At 46.7% G+C, this 26,544-nt stretch overlaps 1 protein-coding gene across 2 annotated transcripts in view; it reads left to right on the top strand.

The window, feature by feature from the left end:
- The window catches only part of WDR11 (WD repeat domain 11), a 646,314-nt gene that overhangs the window by 117,028 nt on the left and 502,742 nt on the right, over positions 1-26,544 (top strand). For both annotated transcript variants that reach the window (XM_069239226.1, XM_069239227.1), the window contains exon 7: positions 24,011-24,125. In XM_069239226.1, coding sequence (XP_069095327.1) covers positions 24,011-24,125 — 115 coding nt within the window. The remainder of the gene's footprint in view (positions 1-24,010; positions 24,126-26,544) is intronic.

The following is a 26,544-nucleotide window of genomic DNA, read 5'->3' as shown; positions in this document are numbered from 1 at the left end:
TTTAGTCTTTTAAAAAGCAACAAGTGTCTCTAGCAAGCACAAAGTACCTGGTTTTCGTTCAAATTCTCTGCAAGGGAGCGCAGAGAAGGAGATGCCTGGAAAACAGGGAGGTGTGCGTCAATTTTTCTAGCGCACACAAACGATACGTCATTGAGTTTTCACGCAGGGCGGGCTTTGCGTAGATTTCTGGCACGTAGACTGGGATCCTCTTCGGGTTGTGGGGGTTTTCGGACGCCCCAGGGACGATGAGTTGAAATCCTGGGCGTGCAGGACGAAGTCACAGGGGCTGCGTCGATCCGGTGGGCGATGCATGGAAATTTCTGCCGCTGGCAGGCGCAGCCTCGATTCCTCTCAGGAAGTCGGGCTGCGTTGTTCCAGCTCGGCTTTGCATCGATCCAGTGAGCCGTGTGGCGAATTTCTGGTCGCAGTGCAGGCGCTGCATCGATCTTCTCCTTGCAAATTTGGGCTGTGTCATTCCGGTTGGCGTGTGGTGATTTTCTCACTGCGATGCAGGCTGTGCGTCCTTTCTTGCAGGCTGTGCTTTGATTCCCACCGCACAATAAGTTATTTTGCAGGACTGAAGTCTTTTTGGTCCTGAGACTTCAAGGAACAGGAGGCAAGCTCTATCCATGCCCTTGGAGAGCACTTCTCAGCGCAGCCAGAGAGCAGCAAGGCAGCAGTCCTTTGCAGAAAAGCAGTCAGGTGAGTCCTTTGGGCAGCCAGGCAGTTCTTCTTGGCACATTGCAGGTTCTGGTTCAGGGTTTCTTCTCCAGAAAGTGTCTGTGAAGTAGAGGTGTCTACCTCAGAAGTGTCTAAATTGGTAGGGTCAGAGACCATGCTTAAATACCCAAATGTGCCTTTGAAGTGGGGGAGACTTCAAAGAGTGGCTTAGAAGTGCACAAGGACCCCTTTCAGTTTCATCCTGTCTGCCAGGGTCCCAGTAGGGGGTGTGGCAGTCCTTTGTGTGAGAGCAGGCTACTGTCCTTTGACATTTAAGTGTCCGGCCCTCCACCCTCCCAGCCCAGGAAGACCCATTCAATATGCAGATGTATGAAAGTATGACTGAGCATTCTGTGTTTGGTGTTGTCTGAGTGAATGCACAAGGGAGTTGTCAACTAAACCGAACCAGACGTGGATTGTAAGGCACAGAAGGATTTAAGTGCAGAGAAATGCTCACTTTCTAAAAGTGGCATTTCTAAAATAGTAATATTAAAGCCAACTTCACCAGTCAGCAGGATTTTGTATTTCAATTCTGGCCATACTACATATGACCTTGTTACTCCTTTCAGATCAGAATCTACCACTCAAACAGTATATGAGGATAGCCCTAAATCACAGCAGTTTAAAAGCGAATTTAGGAGTTTTACACTACCAAGACATATAAAACACACATGTTCATGTCCTGCCTTTTACCTACATAGCACCCTGCCCTATGGGCTACCTAGGACCTAACTTAGGGGTGATTTAAATGTAGAAAAAGGGGAGTTTAAGGCTTGGCAAGTACTTTTAAATGCCAAGTCGAAGTGGCAGTGAAACTGCACACACAGGCACTGCAGATGCAGGCCTGAGACATGGTTAGGGGGCTACTTATGTGGGTGGCACAAGCAGTGCTGCAGTCCACTAGTAGCATTTAATTTACAGGCCCTGGACACATGTAGTGCACTTGATTAGGGATTTACAAGTAAATTAAGTAAGCCAATTGGGTATGAGCCAATGTCACCATGTTTTAAGGAGAGAGCGTATGCACTTTAGCACTGATTAGCAATGGTAAAGTGCGCAGTGTCCTAAAGCCAGCAAAAATAAGTTCAGAAAAAGAGGAGGAAGGCAAAACGTTGGGGGGTGCCCCTGCAGAAAGGCCATTTCCAACAAGCCCTTTAAGAAGGCCATATTCCCTAACTTTGGAACTCTTCTAGCACCGACTTCGATGCAGACTTCCACCCCTTCCAGAGGAGTGGAATTTAATAAAATATCTACTTGTCCATGGGACGGGTTGTTTCATAAAACTACTTACCCTATTGACAAATCCACTTGCCTCATTGGTGCCACATAGTGCAGCAATAAATTATAGCAGCAGTCTCGTTATAAACGAGTTCTGATAATAACCTCTCTGCTTATGCCAGGGTTCATACTATAGTAGGGTTTGAATTCTAGCAATCCCCACATTTTGCCACCTTTCCAGAGGTCTACATACTGGGGCTGGGTGTAGCTTTAAGCAATATTTCCAGGGTTGGAATGCACCTTGGAGTCTGTGGAAACTTGTTAAATTGCATTTTTTTAGGGATTTTCACCAGCTCTTCTCTATTCTTTTTCCCATACTGAGAAAGGTTGGAAATTTACTCCTGACAAGGGCAGAAATAAAACTTCTTCCACTGTTGGGTAAAAAAGTAGTTAAAGGGAAAATGAACTTGTAAACTCTCAACAGATTTTTGCATGAAAAAATCTACACACGCATATTTGCTCATGCTAAAATGCAGTTGATAAATATTTTTTAGGAGTACGATTTGGCCTACTCCCATAAATTATTGTGAAACCATGAAAGCTCTAAATCTGCACTAATGCAAGAGCATATATCATGGGTGCACTTTTGTGACTTTATTGAAGAATTGGACCCCTAATTAAGTCTTGAGTTAACCAAGACCTTTTTTTTAAATTAAAATTATGTGTCTCTCTCTCTCTTGCTCTAGTCACAGATTGGCTTCTCTGTGAGTGATAGCATTATGTTCCTTCTCAGGGGGCATGTCAGTACAAAAAAGTATCTTTGTTCAGTGCCATAGACTACTGTTGGCGATGTGTGCTTTTTGAGACCAAAAAATACTATTGCTTTTTGACAATGTTTGTTATAATGGTGAGGGCCTGGCAGCTCCCACAACAATACGTTTACAAAACCCATGCCAAAACAAGACACACATTGACCAAACCAAAAGGCTGACCACCAATGTGAGATTTATTGGCTTTGGCAATGATTGTTTATTTTAATCTTTTCCATAATCTTATTGAAACTGGTTGTAATGATTTTCCATTATGACTATTTTTGGGGAATACTAGCATGCATCAACACATTTTAATAGATGATGCTTCTAAGAAATTGTACCTTAGATTTCACAGTAGTTTAGCAAAATGTTTTTTTTCCTAGATGCATTGTAGTGAACATTTAATTTGAAAGCTAGGACTCGTACATCTTGGTTTCATGCTTCTTCAAATATTTGCATCTAATCAGAGTGCATTCTGGGGGCATTACACTTAGCCTCAAATTGTTAAACTTTGCAAATGTGTGTAAACATTTTTATACTGGGACCACTGTTAGCAGTGCACTCCGAGCTTAGATTTCCTTTGAATTATTAAACCATTAATACAAGTTCTAACAGCATTACCATATGGGCACAAATATTACCTTAACTGCAGACAATGCCCTTCCCTCATCCATAATGAGATACTGTAAACTGGCAGCCAGAGGGCTTGTGCTGCAGGAGTTTGGGCCTACTTGTCCCCAGAACAAAGTAAACATGACAGCTTGTTGTCTTTGAGTCCAAACAATATGCCCTGGGAATCGGGCTATAGGAATTTCACACCCTTGCCTTCCAGTGCCCACACCGGACTAGAATCCATTATCGACTCTGATTTATGACGCAGAGGTACCACTCCGAAAAACATTACAGTGCACCTGATCACCATACAGTCTGGATTTAATCCTTTGGTACCACTAGTGCAGAGAAACCAACAGAGGCTTCACAGTTTTATTGATTTTGACATACACCAGAGCTTGCAACCACTCAGAGATGAGGATGATGGATGAAACTTTTATATGCATTTACAGAATGCCAGTGGATTTGATACTTATCCTGTTACAGAATTGAATTTGCCTCGTGGGTCCTCAGTGGAAGAGAGTGCCTTCTTTGCTGTAATAATTTTATGAGCAACTGAGGTCTTGGACCTAGAACTGCCTTCAGTTGAAGTCAAGACCAATGTCCTTACTCAGGTTTTGCAACCTGGGCCAACCAAATTTGAGCCTGTGCTTCCCTTTCATTAAAGCCCTTACTGATCTTTAGTGGGCACTTAGTCAAAAATCTGTTAATGCCTGTTGGCAGTGGTTAATTTGTTAAAAAGTGGGAGGCTGCTGCAGCGTGCACCACTCATTGTCCCTGCCAGTAGCAGAACTTGTTAAACAGTGAACTCCTACAAGTTTGACAATTCAGCCTATTTTAGGCCATCCAAAGCTTTGATAATGGTGTGATCGGTGGGTAATGTTATTTTTGTTAGTGAATATTGACTTAATAAACCCTATTGTTTTGCTCATCTCAGAATTAGGCAGACAGCGGCACCATGTGGTGGACTTTTACTAGAGCCAGTGCTGATAGTTAAGTGCTCATGCTGGGCACCAGAAACAACTGGCTCATTAATAAATCACTGCCTTTTGGTGACTAGGCAGGTGGTCAGATACCATAGGCCAGCTGCTGGTGTGACCCTGCTTTCCTCACACAGGATCCTACCACAAAGGATCTTATGGTCCAACTCTTGCCAGCAAGGTTAACTCCATTTGATTATTTAGAACCCCGAGCCCAGAGAGGGAGTGGAAGATAATTAAGAATTTTGGTAAACAAATGTCTTCCCATGCCTGTCTAGCATCCAGGTCAGTATATGCAGTTTCTTTATCAGGCCGATATATGCACAGTGATCGGGACATGGCCATGAAGAACTTAGGGTGCCTTTGGCTAAAACCATTCAAGATGATCAGGATGCAGCCACATATGTGAATTGTGCTGTCTTTTTCTGAGGTGAAAAGTTGGCACCAGTGTGGTGACTTGTCATCATGTGTGGATGCCATCCACAGTTTTCTCGAGATATACAGACCTCCCTTATGGATATGCATTTCAATGGCTGTGGTCTATTTGGAGACAAAGCTGATTCGGCCTTAGAATGCTTTAAGGAGAGTAGGGCCACAATACACTCTCTGGGTTATTCAACCCCTGCCAAGCAGCTTTCTCACCAGTTCACGAAATTCTGAGGCTGCTCCAGGAGTTGACCTAGAGGTAACATCAGTCTCCCAGCCCTTTCTGCAGTTACCTCAGTGCTTTCATGGATCTGGCAGGCAGCGTGCCGGTTATCTGGTGCATCAACCCTCTCGATCCCTCTAATCAGTGGCAACAGCCTTGAAGTCGCTTAGCTTGCCTTTACTGCGCACAATCACCCCACGGAGGCAAAATCCAGTATATTTTCTCAAGGTGGTTATCCATTACATCAGACGGCTAGATTGTTAAGCATGGTTATCCCGTACCCTTTCTTTCTGCCCCACCCCCCACATCACTCTGCAACACCAGACCAGCTTTCAGAGGAGCACATGTCCATTCAGATGCAAGAGGTACATGTTTTACTCTCCAAAGGAGCTATCACGAGGTTCCCAGGTTCAGAAATAGGGATGCATTGTTTTTCTCACTATTTCCTCTTGCTGAAGGATGGAGGGCTTCAGTCCATCTTAGATCTTCACTCTCTGAATTCATTTCTACAGAAAGACAAATTCAAAATGCACACTCCAGGCCAATTTCTGTCTGCCTTGGTTCCAAGTGTCTTAATGATGACCTGGAGACTGCTTAGTTTTTATATACCCATCCTGAAGTCCCTCAAACGTTACTTGTGGTTCAGTGTAGGCATGGATCATTTTCAGTTTGTTCTGCTCCCGTTTGGCCTCACCAATGCCCCTCAGGTGTACACAAAAGTGATGGCGGTGATCGCTGCCCATCTTTGGAACACGAAGATTCCAGTTTTTCCCTACCTTGATGACTGGCTTTTTGTGGTAGAATTGCAACAGCCAGTCATAGACCATCTCCCAACTGCGAACCACCTGATATTGTTGGGGTTCACGATCAAAGAACTGTAGTCTCACCTGACTCCTTCGCAGAACCTTCCTTTTATAGGGTTTGTCTGGGACACATTTGCAACATGCTGGATGCCCTTTTTCTTATTTTCATTCTGTGAAACAATGCTTTTTAAATTATAGTTAACAAGAAACAAAATTATCAACTTGATAACAAATATTTTTGAACAAAGAATGCAACTCAGATTAAATACTGTGAATATATTCAAGCAGACAACTTGATTATCGCGTTGCACTTAAAACTAACATTAAACAAACGTACTCTATATTTATCACTTGGCATGGAAAGGGGATGCCTATAAGAGAAAAACCATGATGATTGTAACATTGCCAGGAAGATAAACAAAGTTAAATGTAATGAATATTTCATTTACTAACTATTGTGAATGGGTACAAAATGTTTTTCAAAAGAAAATAATAATAAAGTGCCAACTGTCCTTCCACATGTTTGCTTCATATGTTTTCATTTGTAGTGTAACGTGTAGGAGACAAGGCTTTCTGTCTTTCGGTACAGTCTCATTTGTTTCCCAGATGTTAACAGTGGTGACATTAAACTTTCAAGAAACAAAGACTTTGGGACCATTAGGAGAAAAGGGAACTGACTTGATGATGATGATGAATGTGGAGCTCTTAAGGCTTGTAGAACAGCACCAACTTAATATATGAGTATTAATCTTGTTCGTGATGATGAAGTGTGCACTTGTTGAAACACAACACCAATGGAATCTGAAGATGCAGATGCTGTTGGTGCTCTGACTTCTACTAGGGTCAGTCTCACAGGTGGCAGAGGAAGTGCCGCCTGTTTGGGTGGGGCATCATGTATGGCATACTTTATGATTGCTAGCTGCATTGCAATGCAGCATGCTTGACACAGTGTTATCGGTTAGATCACTTCTCTCATGTTGCTCCTGTTGAGTGATACTATCAGTGGTTGTTCCACTGGTACATCCATTTAGATTGTTTCCAAAATTCATGGCCCAAAAAGGAGGTCTCATCCATGGAGCTTGATATCTGAAATCCTCGAAGTAGAATGCCATGGTTTCACATTGGTATTCATTCTGGCTTTATTTCATTACTGGTAGAAAAATGAGAATTACACAACCTGTTATCAGTGTAGTTGAAAGTGCACCAAACAGTTGTGAGAACAGTGAACTGAAGAAAGAGGGAATTAATCTGTGAATAGCCTTAACGGCTGTCAGTAGGCAAGGTTCAATGGTTTTAAATACATGGTATCTCTGATATCTGAAGGCAATCTGTTGTCTTCTTGCTCCCGGCCCTACAGGTGTCTCTAATGCAGTCTTGGTTTGGTGCTGTTTCTTTCATTCTTAGTTGTTGTCTTCGGACTTGAAGGCAGGTAATTTCAAATATTTTTTCTAACCTGCGTTACCTCCACCTCATTTTGTGACGATATGGTGCATTAGGCCTTCTGTTGGACTTGGCCCTTTCTGCAGGGCCATCCCTAAACATTTTGACTTCACTCTTCTGTTTTCTCAACCCATTTTTCTTAGCTTTAGAACTCTGCACACTTTACAACTACTAACCAGTGCAAAGTGCTGTGTTCTCCTTTTAAAACATGGTAGAATCCTCTTATACCCATGGGGCACATTTAAGTTACCTGTAAATCCCTAATAAAGTGCTACTGCCTGTACATAAGGCCTGTAAATTAAATGCTACTAGTGGTCCTACTGCACTGATTATGCCACCACTTAAGTAGCCCTTTAAACATGTTGCAGGCTTGCCATTGCAGCCTGTGCAAGCAGTTTTGAACTGCCACTTCTACCTGGCAAAATATACTTGTTACCAGGGTCAAACCTTCCTTTTTAATACCTATAATTCACCCCTATGGTAGGCCCCAACCCAGCCCAGAGCACAGAGTGCAGTGTATTTAAAAAGTTGGACTTTTAAGTGTTACCTATCCTGGTAGTGAAAACTCCTAAATTAGTTTTTCACTACTGCAAGGCCTACCTCTCCCATAGGATAACAATGGGGTTACCTTATGACATTTAATAAGCTGTAGCTTCCAATTGGGAGCAGGTAAACAAATCACGTTTGGTGTCTGAAGAATTGTAATTAAAAGCCCTCTGTAATGGTAAAGTTGGATTCTTAATCACAATTCTGAAAATGCCACTTTTAGAGAGTTGACATTTCCTTGTCCTTACTATTTGTTGCCTGTTCCCTCGTCACATGATTAGGTATAGCTGGCAGTTGGTCTTTGTGTACTGCTCCAAAACAGTGAGACAACGGAAAGCTATGTGTTGGCAGGATGGGCCACTCTTAGGTAATGAGGGGCAGGAGCTGTTACCTGCCACACTTACAAATCACAAAGGCTCTGCCTGAGCACTCTCACAAAGGACTTGTCACCAGTCTACTGTGACCCCAGACAAGTTGTGGCCAGGACAGGGAGGAAGGAAATGCCTCACACCTCAGTAGGGTGGAAAGCTCTAGAAGCTTCATCCACGCCAAATTGGGCATCAGGTATAAATATTGGACCTCAGATCCCAACTCTTGAGTACACTTCTGGGCCTGTGGACTTGGCTAGAAAGAAAGACTGCTGTGCTACTTAAACTCCTGCCACTCTGCTGGACTCCTGATCTGAAGGATTGCTGCCTGCTGTGCTGGCCTCTTGCCTGATGATCTCTTACCTGGGTGAGAAGGACTGGACCTGCATCTGTTGAACTCGTGACTCCAAGGGCTAGTTGGCTGGCCTCCTGACTTGAGTCTTAGGGACAAAAGGCTCCAACAAACTTGAACTCAGGATCTGGAGTTTGCTATCTGTGAGGCCTACCCTGCCAAGTGGTGCCTCCCAGCCCTGGTCACTTGGAAGTGAGCCTGAAAGTGCTTTACCAGCCTATCTGTGGATCCATCAGAACAGACACATTTCTGCTGCGCTGTGTAATCCTGAGCAGCACCAACTCATTGCCTCAGGTGCATAGACTTTTCGGGTGCAAGGACTTTCCATTGCAGCCCCATCAGAACCACCACTGCATGACTCATTTCTGACACAGGCCCTTGCATGCAAGCCTGTCCATGATGGAAGCCTCAACGATGACACTAGTCTCCACATCGCAAGCCCTGCAGCTTCTTCAGAACCATCCAGTGAGTGATGCACCCTTGTCACAGAATTTTCCATTACAGTCCCCCTCGTTGACAGCCGCCTTGACGCCGACGCAGGACATCCCAACCTCGTAGCTCCTTTGGACAGACACTGTGACACATCCTCGATGCTGGACTCTGCAAGTCTTCGCAACCAAGGTTCAAATTACTTGTGTTCAGCAGGCCTAACTGGATCCCAATAGTCAGCCAGTGCTCCATCTAACTTGTCACTGTGTCCCAGTTGAGCACAACCAAATATCTTCAGTTGTTGCTTTATGCATTATATTTTCTGAAATCTATACACTTGCATATCTCTGGTTCTACTGATTGTACTTTTGTCATTTTGATCTTGATTTATTTATTAATATTTACTCTATATTCCTAAATCGGTGTGGGAATTTTCTTGTGCTGTGTTTTCACTTTTTGAAGGGCTGCATAAATACTTTACACGTTGCCTCTAAGTTAAGCCTGACTGCTCTGTGGTAAGCTAAAGCTACCACAGGGCTGAGCAGAGGTTAATTTAGAGTTTGCTTGTGCCTCTCCCTGACAAGGATTGGTGTTCCTGCTTGAGAAGGGTTTCACTCCACTCAACCACTAACACAATTCCTTACACCTTCAATGTTTTATCCATTCCTGTTTGAAGTTAAGGGGAAGGACCTATTGGTGCGTGAGGGGGTGTCAATGTTAGCTGGTTGTGTGCCTTCTTTTTTTGCTTCTTCACTTCTCTATGGTTTGCCTTCACTTTGAGATGGAAGCGTAATTTGGGCTTACGTTTGTCTGTTTTGTCACTAAAGTGAGAAATGTGTTTCAGATATTTCAGTGCTCTTGTGTGTTTTTCTTGAGCAGATGGCTGTCCGTCTGTCCTTGATGGTCAGACTCTCCGAGGTTCTTTTGCCATGTGTTCACTTGTTGTCTGTTGATGTTTTCTGAAATTATGGCTGTTTTCTCATTTTTCTGTGCAGTTTGTTGTAATAATAGCCTAGTGCATCTTTCTTTCATCATTTATGTATCCCAATAGATGCTGCTTCTTGGTAGTGCCTTAGAGGGAGTGATTATCTTGTTCCCATTCCCAGTGGGTGGCTGGGTTGCTCAGGATTTACATGCTGTGCTGGATGGTTCACTTTCTAGCACCTTGCCTACTTTCCTTGAAGTGCATGCATTTCCCTTTATGGCTTTTACTTTCGCTTGTTCTGCTGTATTTTCTCTGTTTACGATTGTTGTTGGATATTTAGGATTTACATGACCAATGGTTGCTAGTTTTCATAGGTATGACAGGACACCCTTGAGATGTTCTTGCGGTTCTGGAGGTGATGACTTTTTAGTTTACCTAGTTTTCGCTGGGCTCCTTCTTAGGTGTTTGGGGGTCTGGAAAATGAATCCGTTCCTTCCTCTTCTGTGGCTTTTGTTTTCTGTTGCTCATTTATTGATGTTGCTGGATGTTAGACTTTTCATCCTTGGCGTGGTCTCCCTTAACTTTTTGCCTCTGTTCCCTAGGTTGTTGATGTGTGCTGGACTCTGAATATACTGTTTATGTTACTCTGGGCACTTTACCACTGCTAACCTCTGACCTGTTTTTGGTCTAGAGCTCGCCCCCCAGGTCCGCAGCACCACCTTGCTGTCTCGTGCCCCTGACCCCCGCTCACGCTGCTGCTAGCGTGTTCGAGGCCCTCCTCCACCCGCAGGCATCCTCCTGCGCCTCATCCCTGGTGTCTAGTGGGCTCTGGTAAGCTTCGCTAGATCCGTGTGCTCTCTGCCTTTATCGCCGTATCTGTAAGTGTTTTTCTACTTTTCAGCGCCTTGCCTCCTTGCGCTCTTGCCCCCATTTGTGCCGCTTCTGATTGCTGTATTCCGATTGTATTTTGTGCCATTTACTGTATTTTGTGACTGTTTTTGACTTGTGCCTTATTTTTGTCATTTTGTGCCTTGTTTAACCTGGTTTTCACCCCTTAGGCGCTCCCCCTTGCCGCTTCCCCTGCCGCTGCCTCCCTGCGGCCCTGCCCTCCTCGCGCCCCCATTCGCCGCTCCCTCCCGCCTCCCAGCTGCTCCTTCCTCCCCCCTCCCTTCTTAATGGCTGGTGCTGCGCGTCGCGGGTGAGCGACCTCTGACCTGTTTTTGGTCTAGAGCTCGCCCCCCACGTCCGCAGCACCACCTTGCTGTCTCGTGCCCCTGACCCCCGCCCACGCTGCTGCTAGCGTGTTCGAGGCCCTCCTCCACTCGCAGGCATCCTCCTGCGCCTCATCCCTGGTGTCTAGTGGGCTCTGGTAAGCTTCGCTAGACTTGTGTGCTCTCTGCCGCTTTTCGCCGTATCTGTAAGTGTTTTTCTACTTTTCAGCGCCTTGCCTCCTTGCGCTCTTGCCCCCATTTGTGCCCCTTCTGATTGCTGTATTCCGATTGTATTTTGTGCCATTTACCGTATTTTGTGACTGTTTTTGACTTGTGCCTTATTTTTGTCATTTTGTGCCTTGTTTAACCTGGTTTTCGCCCCTTAGGCGCTCCCCCTTGCTGCTTTCCCTGCCGCTGCCTCCCTGCGGCCCCGCCCCCCTTGCGCCCCCATTCGCCGCTCCCTCCCGCCTCCTGCCTCCCAGCTGCTCCTCCCTCCCCCTCCCTTCTTAATGGCTGGCGCTGCGCGTCGCGGGTGAGCGACCTCTGACCTGTTTTTGGTCTAGAGCTCGCCCCCCACGTCCGCAGCACCACCTTGCTGTCTCGTGCCCCTGACCCCCGCCCACGCTGCTGCTAGCGTGTTCGAGGCCCTCCTCCACCCGCAGGCATCCTCCTATGCCTCATCCCTGGTGTCTAGTGGGCTCTGGTAAGCTTCGCTAGACCCGTGTGCTCTCTGCCGCTTTTCGCCGTATCTGTAAGTGTTTTTCTACTTTTCAGCGCCCTGCCTCCTTGCGCTCTTGCCCCCATTTGTGCCCCTTCTGATTGCTGTATTCCGATTGTATTTTGTGCCATTTACCGTATTTTGTGACTGTTTTTGACTTGTGCCTTATTTTTGTCATTTTGTGCCTTGTTTAACCTGGTTTTCGCCCCTTAGGCGCTCCCCCTTGCCGCTTCCCCTGCCACTGCCTCCCTGCGGCCCGCCCCCCTCGCGCCCCCATTCGCCGCTCCCTCCCAGCTGCTCCTCCCTCTCCCTCCCTTCTTAATGGCTGGCGCTGCGCGTCGCGGGTGAGCGACCTCTGACCTGTTTTTGGTCTACAGCTCGCCCCCCACGTCCGCAGCACCACCTTGCTGTCTCGTGCCCCTGACCCCCGCCCACGCTGCTGCTAGCGTGTTCGAGGCCCTCCCCCACCCGCAGGCATCCTCCTGCGCCTCATCCCTGGTGTCTAGTGGGCTCTGGTAAGCTTCGCTAGACCCATGTGCTCTCTGCTGCTTTTCGCCGTATCTGTAGGTGTTTTTCTACTTTTCAGCGCCTTGCCTCCTTGCGCTCTTGCCCCCATTTGTGCCCCTTCTGATTGCTGTATTCCGATTGTATTTTGTGCCATTTACCGTATTTTGTGACTGTTTTTGACTTGTGCCTTATTTTTGTCATTTTGTGCTTTGTTTAACCTGGTTTTCGCCCCTTAGGCGCTCCCCCTTGCCGCTTCCCCTGCTGCTGCCTCCCTGCGGACCCGCCCCCCCTCGTGCCCCCATTCACCGCTCCCTCCCGCCTCCCGCCTGCTCCTCCCTCCCCCCTCCCTTCTTAATGGCTGGCGCTGCGCATCCGCGCCGCTGGCGCACCAGAGGCAAGCCCGTCTGCGTCTGGGCCGCGCCCAGCACCACCACCCCTGGCCCGCACGCCCCCCGCACCACCAGCCTTCGCTACTCGGCCAGCGAACTCCTCGCCCTTAACCCTGGCTCCTCCACAGCCTGCTTCCAGGCCACTCCGAAGCACACCAAAGGACCCTTCTCCTGCCGCACCTGCAACTTCACCTGCAACAGAACAAGGAAGCCTGCAACAATCAACACCAACCACCTCCACTGCATCCTCATCAACAAACGCTCCGCACGAAAGCACGCCATCGAGCTCTGGGACCTGCTCGACACCACCGCCCCAGACGTAGCCTTCCTGACCGAAACCTGGTGGAACGACTCCTCGGCCTCAGACATCGCCATCACCATCCCTGATGGCTACAAGATCACCAGAAGAGATTGCACCAACGGAATCGGTGGAGGAATAGCCATCGTCCACAAATCCACCCACAAGATCCACACCCACACGGATGACACCCTCAAGACAGCTGAACACCTCCACTTCCAGATCCACACGGACCCCAACACTACCCTCAGAGGAACTCTCATATACCGACCACCAGGACCAAGAGCCCCCTTCAGTGACACCATTTCCGACCTCGCAAGCACCCACGCCCTCGCCTCAACAGACTACATCCTCCTTGGAGACCTCAACTTCCACGTGGAGAACAACAACGACGCCAACACCGCATCACTGGCCACCAACCTCTCCAACCTCGGACTCAGACAACTGGTCAACACACTCACACACATCGCCGGTCACACCCTAGACCCACTCTTCACTGCAAGCAACCACATCTCCTTCAGCCACACCACCGAACTCCACTGGACCGACCAGCTCGTCCACTTCACATTCAAGAAAAACACCGAACACCACCGCACCCCACTACGGCCGCACCGCCGCTGGGGCAAAGTCACCAAGGACCAACTAACCAGCACCCTAGCCAAGAACCCACCGACCGACCCTACCGACCCGGACTCCGCCGCCATCAACCTCAACAGTGGATCATCAACCTATCCTTCGATACTGCGACCTTCCCGGACAGCTGGAAGCACGCCGATATCCAAGCCCTCCTCAAGAAACCCAAGGCTGACCTCAACGACCTCAAAAACTTCCGCCCGATCTCCCTCCTCCCCTTCCCAGCGTAGGTCATCGAGAAGATCGTCAACACCCAGCTCACCCACTACCTCGAAGACAACTCCATCCTAGACCACTCCCAATCCGGATTCAGACGCAATCACAGCACCGAGACTGCGCTCCTCGCCGCCACAGATGACATCAGCCAGCAAATGGACAACGGCGAAACTTCAGCCCTCATCCTCCTAGACCTCTCCGCTGCCTTCGATACGGTCTGCCACCGCACCCTACTAACTCGTCTCCATGAAGCCGGAATACAAGACAAAGCCCTCAACTGGATCTCCTCTTTCCTCTCCGGCAGAACCCAGAGAGTCCAACTCTCACCCTTCCGCTCCGAAGCCACCAACCTCATCTGCAGCGTCCCCCAAGGCTCCTCGCTAAGCCCAACGCTGTTCAACGTCTACATGGCACCCCTCGCACAACTGGCCCGTCAGCACAACCTCAGCATCCTCTCCTACGCCGACGACACCCAGCTCATCCTCTCCCTCACCAATGACCCACACACCACCAAAGCCAACCTCCACGAGGGATTGAAATCCATCGCCGAGTGGATGAGAAACAGCCGCCTGAAATTAAACTCAGATAAGACGGAAGTCCTCATCCTCGGACGCACCCCCTCGGCCTGGGACCACTCCTGGTGGCCCACCGCGCTGGGTCCCCCACCTACTCCAGCCAACCACGCATGCAACTTCGGCTTCATCCTCGACTCCGCCCTCACCATGTCCAAACAGGTCAACGCAGTCTCCTCCTCCTGCTTCAACACCCTCCGCATGCTCTGTAGAATCGGTGACCCAGGCCCTCGTCAGTATCAGACTTGACTACGGCAACGCACTCTACACAGGCTTCCCAGCAAAAGACATCCAACGACTCCAACGCATCCAGAACGCATCCGCCCGCCTGATCCTCGACATACCCCGCCGATGCCACATCTCCCACCACCTGAAGGACCTCCACTGGCTCCCCGTGGACAAGAGGATCACCTTTAAACTCCTCACCCACACGCACAAAGCACTACACAACGCCGGACCCACCTACCTGAACAACAGACTCAACTTCTACGTCCCCTCCCGCCAACTCCGCTCTGCCAACCACTCCCTCGCCATCGTTACCCGATTCCAGCGCAAGACCTCCGGCGGCAGATCCTTCTCCTACCTCGCCGCCAAGACCTGGAACTCCCTCCCGACCCCCCTGCGCCAGACCCAGGACCTCCTCACCTTCAGGAGACTCCTCAAGACCTGCCTCTTCGACCAATAGCAGCTGAACCGGTGCCTTGAAACCCTAACGGGTACATAGCGCGCTTTATAAATTTAATGATTGATTGAACCAGTGCTAAAGTGCAAGTGATCCTTTACAAACTGTGTATTTAATTGGCTTATCCATGATTCGCATATTTGATTTACTAGTAAATCCCTAGTAAAGTGCACTGGAGGTGCCCGGGCCTGTAGATCAAATGCTACTAGTGGGCCTGCAGCACTGGTTGTGCCACCCACATAAGTAGCTCTGTGATCATGTCTCAGACCTGCCACTGCAGTGTCTGTGTGCAGTTTCAACTGTAAATTTGACAAGTGTACCCACTTGCCAGGCCTAAACCTTCCCTTTTCTTACATGTCAGACACCCCCAAGGTAGGCCCTAGGTAGCCCCAAGGGCAGGGTGCAGTGTATGGTTAAGGTAGGACATATAGTAATGTGTTTTATATGTCCTGACGGTGAAATATTGCTAAATTCGTTTTTCACTGTTGCAAGGCCTGTCCCTCTCATAGGTTGATATGGGGGCTACCTTTAAATCTGATTAAAGTGTAGATTCCCTTTGGGAGCGGATGGACATGTGGAGTTTGGGGTCTCAGAGCTCACAATTTAAAAATACATTTTTTAGTAAAGTTGATGTTAAGATTGTGTGTTTGAAAATAGCACTTTTAGAAAATGAGCATTTTCTTGCTTGTACCATTTCTGTGACTCTGCCTGTTTGTGGATTCCCTGTCTGGGTCAGTTAGACAGTTGGGCTGGTTGCACCTCATACTAGACAGTGACACAAAGGGAGCAGGGGTGTAGTCTGCATATCCTGATGAGCCATCTGTGCTAGGAGGGAGGAGTGGTCACTCACACCTGAAAGGGCTGTGCCTGCCCTCACACAATGCAGTATCCAACCCCCTGGTGAGTGTCTGGGGCCTGGCCAAGGCAGGATTTCACATCCAAAAGAGACATTACTTTGTAGTAGGCCTACTTCAAAGGAGAAATTTGGTATAAGAAGGGCTCCCAAAACCACAGACTTTAGAAACATGAGAAACCTCTGCCTGGAGAAGAGCTGAGGAAGAAGAGCTGCCCTGCCTGTGACTGTGCTTTGTGGAGCTATCCTGCCGTTGCTGCTTCTGCCAGAGTAAGAGGGCAAAGACTGGACTTGGTGTGCCTTCCATCTTGAGAAGAATTCTCCAAGGGCTTGATTAAGAGCTTGCCTCCTGTTGTTGGAAGTCTCAGGGACAGCAAAGATTTCTCTCTGCCAGCACATGGAGTCCTACTCTACTCTGCCCTTTGGTGCCCATCCAGTTCCTGGGACCCTGAAAGGAGAAGCTGGCAGCCTAAGAGGAGGAAATCCATGCACAGCGCACCGTGCGGGGAAAAGATCGACGCGACTCCGATCTGCAGCTGAAGAAACGACGCACTGCCAGCTTTGTGGCTGAAAATCGACGCTCGCTGGAAACGCGACCATAGAATCAACGCACTGAGCAGGAGAAACGATGTGCAGCATCGCTGCCGGAGGCTGGGAGATCGCAACCCATGCTGCGTGGGTTTTCGGATCATAGTGCAGCTGGATTTACGACGCAAGCACCGCTGGGCGTGTAAAAACAACGCAATGCTTGCCCAGACCCGAGAGTGCGACCGGATCGACGCATTGCTTTCCTGCGGAGAGAAGAAACGATGCACCCGACCCGACGAAAGGGGAAACAGCGCAAGGTCCCGCTCGTGAGTGGAATCGATGCATCGCAAGCCCTTTTTGATGCACACTTGCCCGTGCAGGGTTATTTTTGACGCACCCAAGGTGCTTTTTCACGCTAACAGTGTTAGTGTGTGTTTTAAACTACATAAATACTCTTTTTGCTTTTTAAGTGATAACTTGACTTGTGTATTGTGGATTTTTGTCGTTTTGGTCTTGTTTTGTTTAGATAAATATTTCCTATTTTTCTAAACCTTTGTTGTGTCATTTTGTAGTGTTTTCATTAAGTTACTGTGTGTATTGGTACAAATACTTTACACCTAGCACCCTGAAGTTAAGCCTACTGCTCTGCCAAGCTACCAAGGGGGTAACAAGGGGTTAGCTGAGTGTGATTCTCTTTTACCCTGACTTGAGTGAGGGTCCTTGCTTGATCAGGGGGTAACCTGACTGTCAACCAAAGACCCCATTTCTAACGCTGAATTATTGTCTGCCAGGCCCGTTCCTTTATGAAACCATCACAACCAGCACTCCCCTTATCTTGCAGACAAACTCACCACCTATGGTTGTCCTCACCACACCTGCAGCACGGACACCAACAGATTGCAGATCAAGAAGTGTAAAAAAAGCTAAAACAAGGCTACAGTGTTTTTCCATCTATGCACCCAGGATCTAGAATAGCATCCCCATAGCCATCAGGACCACCCCAGCACTTTATTTGGTTTAGGAAAGAGTTGAAGATTCGCCTCTTTCAAGAACATCACAAACAATACATTTACATTCCAGAACCCAGATGCCACTCCTAACACTGGTTGACTTTGTGCTGGACTGTGACCATGTAGAGTTCTCTGCTGCCTTTTGGCTAGGTTTGTGTTGCTGAAATACCACATGCATACATGCAGGTCTGCGGTATTGGCTTTACTCCTTTCTACTGGGCATTTCTCTGGTACGGTTGTCAGGTAGTTTTCATGGGTGTGAAAGAGAATTCCTCACAGTTTAAGCTTCCGCCTTGATATGGTGAAACTTCTGTTTGGGACTCTACCAATCTATCATGACTTTTGTTGTGCCTCTCTCGGGATACACTTACTGTTTGCCAGCGCCTCAGATTGAATGGTTTACTCCTGGTATGTGTTCTGTGAATGATATTCTCCAGATGCCGTCAATTTAAACTGAATACTGGAATGCACGATTATATTTTTTCATGTGAAAGTCACAAACTAGCTGTAGTTTAGTCTTTGAACAATGTTTTTGTGAAATATCACCTTAGCCCGCTGGGCGTTCATACAGGGGCTGCAAATCCTGCTAGAGGGCCAGGAATCTTTGCCTGCAGTGGTCACCTTCTGCTTTTCTCTACCCCTAATCCCTCACTTCTTAGATATGGAAACTTTTCTTCTTACTTTCAGAACCCTCTTGGCTCACCCCTAAGTTAGGGAAGCCTCTCCTATCTTCTAAGTTTGAGATGTTTTACTGCTCACTCTGTCCTCACTGCAGGAAACCTTTCACATTCCTCTCCTGTTACATTGTGAAATGTGGTGTACCCTCTCGTCGCAGAGGTGTTGGTGTCAGACAGGTTTTTAAAGAGAGTTAGCTGCTGAGAGTTGCAGCATTTGGAAGGCAAATACTTTTAAAAAAATATTCCTTTCCACTAAAGGTTTGCAAGTCGGGGTGTTCGCTTGTCCTCAAATGATCTACATGTTGTTGCTCCCTTACCTCCTGAAAAACAAAGTCAGGCCAGTGAGACTTCTAGTGTCCAATAGCTATGCAGAGACACTCCACTTTCTTTTTAGGTCCTGCCTTTGCTTGCGAGGGTGCTGTTTACAGTAAAGAGCTTGGAGTCCGCCCATTGCTTGGGTTTCCTTGGTATCATTGCCACTCGTCTATGCTGCATCCTAATTGACCACCAATTTCTCGATGTCACATCCGTTGAATTCTTTGGCGCAAGGACCAAGCATGGATTGATTCGATTTAATCAGTGTGTTGCTGTGTGACTGAGGTACTATTTCTTTCACCGCCGCCACCTTGCTCCCTCTCCTTTATCCCTAACCCTGCGATATATGTTGATCCCATGCCCACTAGCCCCTCCCTATGTAAAACGTGTTTATTTGTAAAGCAGTTCTCAGCAAGCCACAGTGCTTGGCCTGCATGTCACCGTCTGGCCAAGACAGAACTGCAACCTATTCCCAAGATAACTTGGTGCGAGCAGCACCCGCTGCAAGAGATCTGAGTGGAAAATGCATCGCTTGGAATTCTACCTGGGGCAACTGGCCTTTGATTCTTCCGAGGTTGATAAAATGCATACATCTGCATTGAGAAGTTAATGTCTATTTGGAATCAAGAGAAAATGTGATGCCTCTGCTAGATAAGATGGATCCACACAATTACACAACTCGCAGTAACAGAAGAGGGAGGATTGTTCTGGTCTCACCAATTCCAACACTCCAACAAAAGAAATCTCTGGTCAGGGTAGGCAAGTACACACTAGCTTTAAAAACCTATGATTTAGACTGGCTGACATATTTACAGTGTACGCTCCCTGCAAAGCCAACACTTTCCTGACCTCCTCCGCAGTGATAACACGCCACATCAGTTGTATCTCGTGACACAAGTTAAACAGAGCAGCAGGCGAGCACACAAGTACTTGGATGAGTGCACTAGGCAGAACACACCTACCTGCCGGCTCTGGCACGAATGCATGCTTTCACCGTGACTCAAATGTGAACTTGGGCTCCTGGGCCACGAACACGTGTCTATGTCAGCACATTCACTCACCTAACTATAGACACAAGTGATAGGCACAAGATCACAGCACGTCAAGGAGACGAGCCAGGCCTTGCACGTTGCGACTTTAATGATGTGCAGATTTGTAGGGCTTGCATATTACCTCTGAGGGTATGCTGCCACTAGAGAAGGAACTAGGAGTGGATCTATCTGAGGAGGGCCTAATGGAAAAGTCAGATTGAAATATTTTTAACCATGCAGTCTGTACACCTATTCGATCAGCTGTTCAGGTACAGATGTAGTTGTAGATATAAATACATTTTGTGATGTTCCCCCGTAGAACCGCATATTAACATCCCTGCATTGCAGTGTAAACTCTAAACATGCTTGTGTGCAAATCTTACCTTGAAGCCCGGTTTATTCGGCCATCGTTAAGCATCAATGGGTCCCTAGCCAGCTCTGCCATTGAGCCCTGACCTCTTCCCAAAAAGCGCTTCAGGAGGCATTGCTGCCGCACTTTTACGATGCCAAACGCAACCTAAAGCGGTTTTCATGAATTAATCAGCAATAACATTTATACTAAAAACAAATCCCAGGCATTGACTGAAATGAACGTAATGCAGTGCTGATCACCGTGCTGTTCTGCAGGAGCCGAGGCCAGGAAAGAGTACAGGAAACGTGACTTCAGTCTTTCTCTGGGGAATTAGCTCGAAACAGTAGTTCTTAAAATGGAAACGTTTATTTTATTTTTGTGTTGTGTTTATTCAATTTCTTGGTAGTAACGAGGAAAACGACACATTGAAATGAGCTGCTGTAGTAGAGACCAGCTTCTTGCGGCCTCCTTCCACTATCATAGTAGGTCCTCCCTAATTCAAATCGCACTCCAGGACAGCTCTGCTTCAAGAATGTTATCTCTTTAAAGGAGCCACCCACTGAATAATGTTACAGTATCTCCCCAAGCACTATCTACCATCATCAGAGAAGGGAAGATTCTGGAATCATCAGTAGTTCCGCTTTTCATCCACGTTTGTGTGTTGCACGTTTACAGGCATGGGCAAAGTGGGCACTGACCCGGGGCACCAGATTTTCAGGGGACCCCTGATTGAGCAGCTCTGTTCTGCAGAGCCTTGCCATGATGACTTTGAATAAGTCTTGCATATATTGTTTTAAATATTATTTTCCTTTAACGTATTTTTAAAGTGGGTAGTGTGTGAGTCTGTTTCATACATTTTGAAGAGAAATATTGTTTTTATCTTTCATGCAACATCCATAAAAAGTTTGTTTTAGGTCAAAACAGGTCCTCACAGTAATATCAGGGAGCTGCTACTGTGTTACAATATCAATAACATCGGTCACTCGCTATCCCTGAATATTAGATGTAAACACTTTTAGAATTTTGACCTGTGCCTCCCAGTGACCTGGCCAGCGGCATAACAAAACGTGAGGGCCCCCGCAAGATATGTTGAAGGGTCTTTCACACTCACATCCATTGAGGATGTGAGGGCCGGCCTCTCAGTATGGATAAGCCTGGGCCCCCACGCTCCACAGGACCCTCTGTTACACCCCTGGGCAAAGAGGACATGAAAGAGTTAGAAACAGGATCATAATTAAAAGCTGTTCCGAACTAGGGCGCCCAAAATAGGCTGTCTCAGATCATAACAACTATTGGTGGTGATAGTTACCAATGGAGGTCCGAATAAACAGAAATGTTTATTTTCTTTACACCTTCTTATATATAGTCTGAGCCTGTCACTCCACAGCCAGTCAAGCAAATGGAAGCTTGGGGCATATAGAATACTGCGAGTAGGCCTATTCATCCATCCCGAGTTGTCAGGGTACAGCTAACCAACTTTTCATGTAACAGAATATAAAGATGGCAAATACCTTTCTGAACAGGTATTTGATAAATAGTTTTTGCACAGTTAATTAAAATTATTACAAAAATATAGTAAATTACATATAGAAAAAGCATGCTCGTATCTAGTGTGATCTGACAGCAGAAACGTTGCCAGTTTATTTTGTGCAGATTGTCTATGTAGTGCTCAGCCTGTATTAGAGACAGAGAGGCTCATTACAAGTTTGGCAGTCGGATGAGCTGACTGCCAAACTCACAGGGATGAGGCGGCCGTCAACTCAGCTGCCTCACCCCTGCCGTATTACGATGTTCCCACTGGGCTGACTGGCGGGAAAATCGTATTATGGCGTTCTTGCTGGTCAGCCCGGCGGTAACAGAGCTGCGGTATTGGTTTCGGCTCCTTTAAGGGAGGCCAATACCATAGCACAGCTGCCAAAATACTGCCACCGCGGCTGCCATCTGTCCGCCATATTATGAGCACTGCCGGACTTCCTCCACAAGAAGGCAAAAATCTGGCAGTGTTCATGGTAGCGGACGGTGGTAAGGCCGCGCTGCTACCACCAGCAGCACCATGCCAGTAGAACGACGCCAGCCATATTATGAAAAGTAATACATCTTGGTGGTGTTCTGCTGGCAGGGCGCTGCTGGCAGTAGCTGCACCCCTTCCCGTTCCCTGACGGAAGACCTCCTCGCTCAAGGTAAGTCCGGCTTCCGACAGGGGAAGGGGGTTGGAGGGTGGGGGGTGTTGTGTGTGTGTGTGTGTGTCTGAGTGTGTGCATGAATGTGTGAGTGAGTCTGTGAATGCGGCTGTGTGTGTTGTGTTGTTTGTGTGGTTGTATGCCTGTGAGTGAATGCGTTTAAGAATGGTGACGTGAGTGCGTGTCTGCATGTCCATGTGATTGTGTGTAAGAATGTGTGCGAGCATGTTTGGAAGTATTCGTGTATGAATGCGCTTATGCCAGTGTGAGTGATGGGTGTATGCGTGGTGCATGTCTGTGGGTGTGTGCGTGTATGGGGGTGTGTGTGATGATCGAATGAGGTGGGGGTGTGTGTTTGGATCGGGGTTGGGAGGTGAATTTGAATGTCAGTGGTATGGGGCTTAGTGTGTGTTGGGGTGGGGGGGGGGGGTGGAGCCGCCTACTGGTGACAGAAGGAATTCCTTGTCACCGTTAGGGCCTACCGCCATGGTTTTTGCGGCGTTGTTAACACCATGAAAACCATGGGGGTAGGCAGGCTCATAATGCCGCCAGCAGTACTGTGCCGGCTGCCGGGCTGGAGATTGATATCTCCGGCCTGGGGGCTGATACCGCCATAGGCGGTATGAGTGGAGAAGTGGCGGGCTGGCTGTAGCCAACCCGCCATTCTCATGATGTGGCGATATGTACTGCCAGCCTGTTGGCGGTACTACCGCCACATTAACACTCACCACCGGAGTCATAATGACCCCCTTATTTTTTGGTCTCACCTCCATATCGCACACACTGTGCTTCCAATGGTATTGTTTACAGCGAAGGTCTTGGAGCCTACCCATTGCTTACCATTTGTTGGCATCATTGTCACTCTTCTAGTCTGCCTCCTAATTGGCCATCATATGCTTGACGTCACTTCCATTTCATTCTCTGGGCCATGGACCAAGCACAGATTGATTTGATTTATTCGAATGCATCCACTGCTTGCAATGTGACTGAGGTACTATTTCTTTCACTGCCACCTTACTCCATCTCCTTTATCCCCAATCCTAGAATATATGTTGCTCTTCTCACACACTCGTAACTCTCTGTATAAAACACATTTAGTTGTAAAGCAGTCCTCACAGAAGTGTTGTGCATACTAACAAGCTCCTACTATGGAATCAAAGGCATCAGATGCTTACATAGATCGTAGGTCAAGATAATTGGTAAGCTATTGTATTGGATTTGAATTGCATTAATATAGCACTTATCCTGATGAGGCTTTGAAGTGCTATAGGGCAGTTAAGCAGCAACTTGGACAACTTTCCATACCACATAATGCCACGACACCACACAATACCACTCCAGTCTGCGTCACTCCACCCTACACACTCCACTCTTCCCACTCCACACTCCTCTACTCTACACTACTCCATTCTAATCTACACCACTTATTGCCACTCCACTCAACTCTGCACCACTCCACTTCACCTTACACCTCTCAACTCTATACCGCACAATGCCATACTACTCTATGCCTCTCTACTCCTCCCTATGCAACTATAGTTTACACCACTCCGGTGTACGCTGCTCTGTGCCTCCCTACTCCACTCTACACCACTAACTTTTAGCCATGCTGAGTTGCAGCCACTTTGCTATACAACCTGGCTAACGATATTGGCAAAATAAATAGCTCTTGCATAGGCAAGTCATATTGGCTTTGCCAGTGCTCCATCCAACCACTATCCAATTATTTTTTCAAACTTTCTAACTAAATATCCCCTTCCATTTTCTTTTCATCGTTGTGTCCTCGTGCTTCTTCATTCCACTTTTTTTATTGGTTTGGCTTGAACCTTCTTGACAAAGTACTTTTGTTGACGCAGCACTCTTAATAAAAGTGCCTAAATGTGAGATGAAAAATGACACTGAGACAATCTTTAGCTTTGGCGTTTCTGCTGCATTGTGTGTGTGTTTTAGACATATGAAAGCTCTTTATTGCTTCTCTCCTCAGGTGATGCCCTGCTTCCAGCGTGACGCCATGTTCTGCTTGCACGAGAATGGCTGCATTACTTTCCGTGTCTGCAGATCGAGCGGAGGCATGGCGGGGCCTCCCACTGAAGAGCCTGGTAAGCTCATACCAGCAGTTCCTTAACTGACGTCATTCAAAAAGGGCAAAAATGCAGCTGTGATATCTGTAGGCTTCAGTCGAGGGATGCAATGAGGTTTACGGCGGGAACCTAATTCATAGCTTTCATTTTTAAGTAGGTGTGAGGTGAAATTTCCAGCAACAGATCACATGGTCTCCTGATGTACGACACACAGAGATAACGTAGTGAATTTTGCTCCACATATTTCAGGTTTAATCGCAGCATTCAAGTTAATCCTGTTTTTGAATTACTTGGAACAGAATCAATAAAGATGTTCTTAACGCATTTTGCAGAGTCATTTCAGCCTTTAACATTTTTGTGCATGGTCCAGTTGGCTATTCAAATGAAGGCTCCCCAATATTTTGTGAAAATGACATTTTATCGTCACACTAATATGTTGTAATTACTTATTCTTTACTTACACAAGGTACCCCTCGTGTATGCAAACCATCCGTCTTCACTCCGTTACTCGGTGTTCCTGATCAGTCCTCGTTCTTCAAATCATCTGCTGTGATGCACTTTCACATATGTTATCACTGCTCCATTCTTTACACTGCAGTGGGACTGTGTCAGAATTCTTTTAGAGAGCAGCAGGGCAAGCAGGAACTACTGGGCCCAACCATGGTGTTGAGACCTTTTACCCTCATTGTCCCAGGGTCCGACCTACCATGTGCCCTGAGGGATTAGGACAAGTACCCCTTCAGAGATTGACTCTCAGTAGTAGCATGGGTCAAACAGCTTCAGGCTTCTCAGGTGGAGGTAGATGCAGGGTGTCAACACAAGCTCGCAATTAAAAAAATATTCCATAGCAGCAATACATGATTATCCAGTCAAATACCTTCATTCATGAAACGAGCATTTGCAATGCAATAGGTCTCACATTTGCTTGAGTTAGAGCTATTGGCATTGTAAATTCATAGCTGGACTTTTCTTGCCGCATAAATTGGTCAATTCTGCCTCGTAATTTCATCTTTTCCTGCCATATAATTCCAGTGGAAATGCATATAACTAAAACACTTCCATTTACCTTCTTCCTCTTTCTTCAGCAAAACATGAAAATGTTGTCATTTAGCACCTTAATTTAAATCTGCAATGCTAATTCCAGTATAATACCACTTTCACCACACCTCCATGAGATTGGTTGCTGGCAGGCTAACACAGTTCCCCCAAAAAGACACAACACTGCCGCAAAGGAGGAATAAACTAGAAGGGTCACCCAGACATATCAAGAGTGTTAAAACAGTCATAGTGTAATAAGGATGGTAAATTGGCCTGGATTATATTCATAATTGTAATAAGGAGAGATGATTAAAACATATACAGTTATCAAATAAACCTTGATCAGAAATAAACTTTGGGCCTTAGACTGTAATGCTGAAAACAGGCCTTAGAGGGTACCATAACAAAAATATCATTTGTAAGAAACATGATCATGTAACCATATTGTTAGCCCCTAGAGGGGATATCCCCATGAAAAAAACAGGAGAAAGTATGGCAATGTAACAATATACTTAGCCCCTAGAGAGAATTTTTAGGGCAAGAAGGCCTACTGCGATGATGTCACAAACAAAGCCTTTAAAACAAAACTTTTCCCACCTGTAAAACAATAGTTGTAGCCAGGAGAAAGCATAAAAGACACTGAATGTTGGGAGGAGGTATTATTTTGGGGTCCCCACTAATGTAGTGTTGGGACCCAGAGATGATGTAGACAGAGTGTTTTGAAGATGGGCCCTTTGACTTAGGACCACCACAGGCTAAGTTATGAGCAAAAATGTTCTGTAAAAGTAATGCCCTGCAAAGCATTAAGGGGCGAGTTTTCGTGCCACAAATACTATAGTATGTTGACTGCAATGCTCATAACAGCCCATAGAGGACACTACAATAAAAAAGCATTTGGAAAAAACATGGTTATATAACCATACAGTCAGCCTTTAGAGAGCATACCAACATGAAAAAAGAATGGGAGAAAATAATAGTGTAACCATATATTTAGCCCCTAGAGAGCATACTGTATTACATATTTTTAAAGCTAGCAGGACCATTATAATGATATTACAAACAAGGCCCATAAAACATAACGTCTCTCAGCTATAAAACAAAAGTTCCAGCCATGAGAAAGTTTAAGAAGATAATTAATGGTGGTAGGGTTTATTTTGGAGTCCCCGCTAACATAATGTGGTGACCTAGCGATAATGTAGACAGAAAGAGCACATTGTGATCAATGTTTTGAAGGTGGTCTCATTGTCCTAGGACCACCACAGGCTAAGTTATGAGCAAAAACGTTTTGTAAAAGTAATGCCCTGCAAAGCATTTTGAGTCAAGTTTTCCTGAGTGCAGTGACTATTGTAGTAGCGGTTTTCCCGCTGTGCTGAGAGACACTTTCACTTTGAGGATTTCT

Source organism: Pleurodeles waltl, chromosome 6 (genome assembly GCF_031143425.1).
Source record: "Pleurodeles waltl isolate 20211129_DDA chromosome 6, aPleWal1.hap1.20221129, whole genome shotgun sequence".
In the NCBI taxonomy this organism is placed as follows: Eukaryota; Metazoa; Chordata; class Amphibia; order Caudata; family Salamandridae; genus Pleurodeles; species Pleurodeles waltl.
The sequence above is the reverse complement of the archived record's forward strand: the minus strand, read 5'-3'. Positions and strand labels throughout refer to the sequence as shown.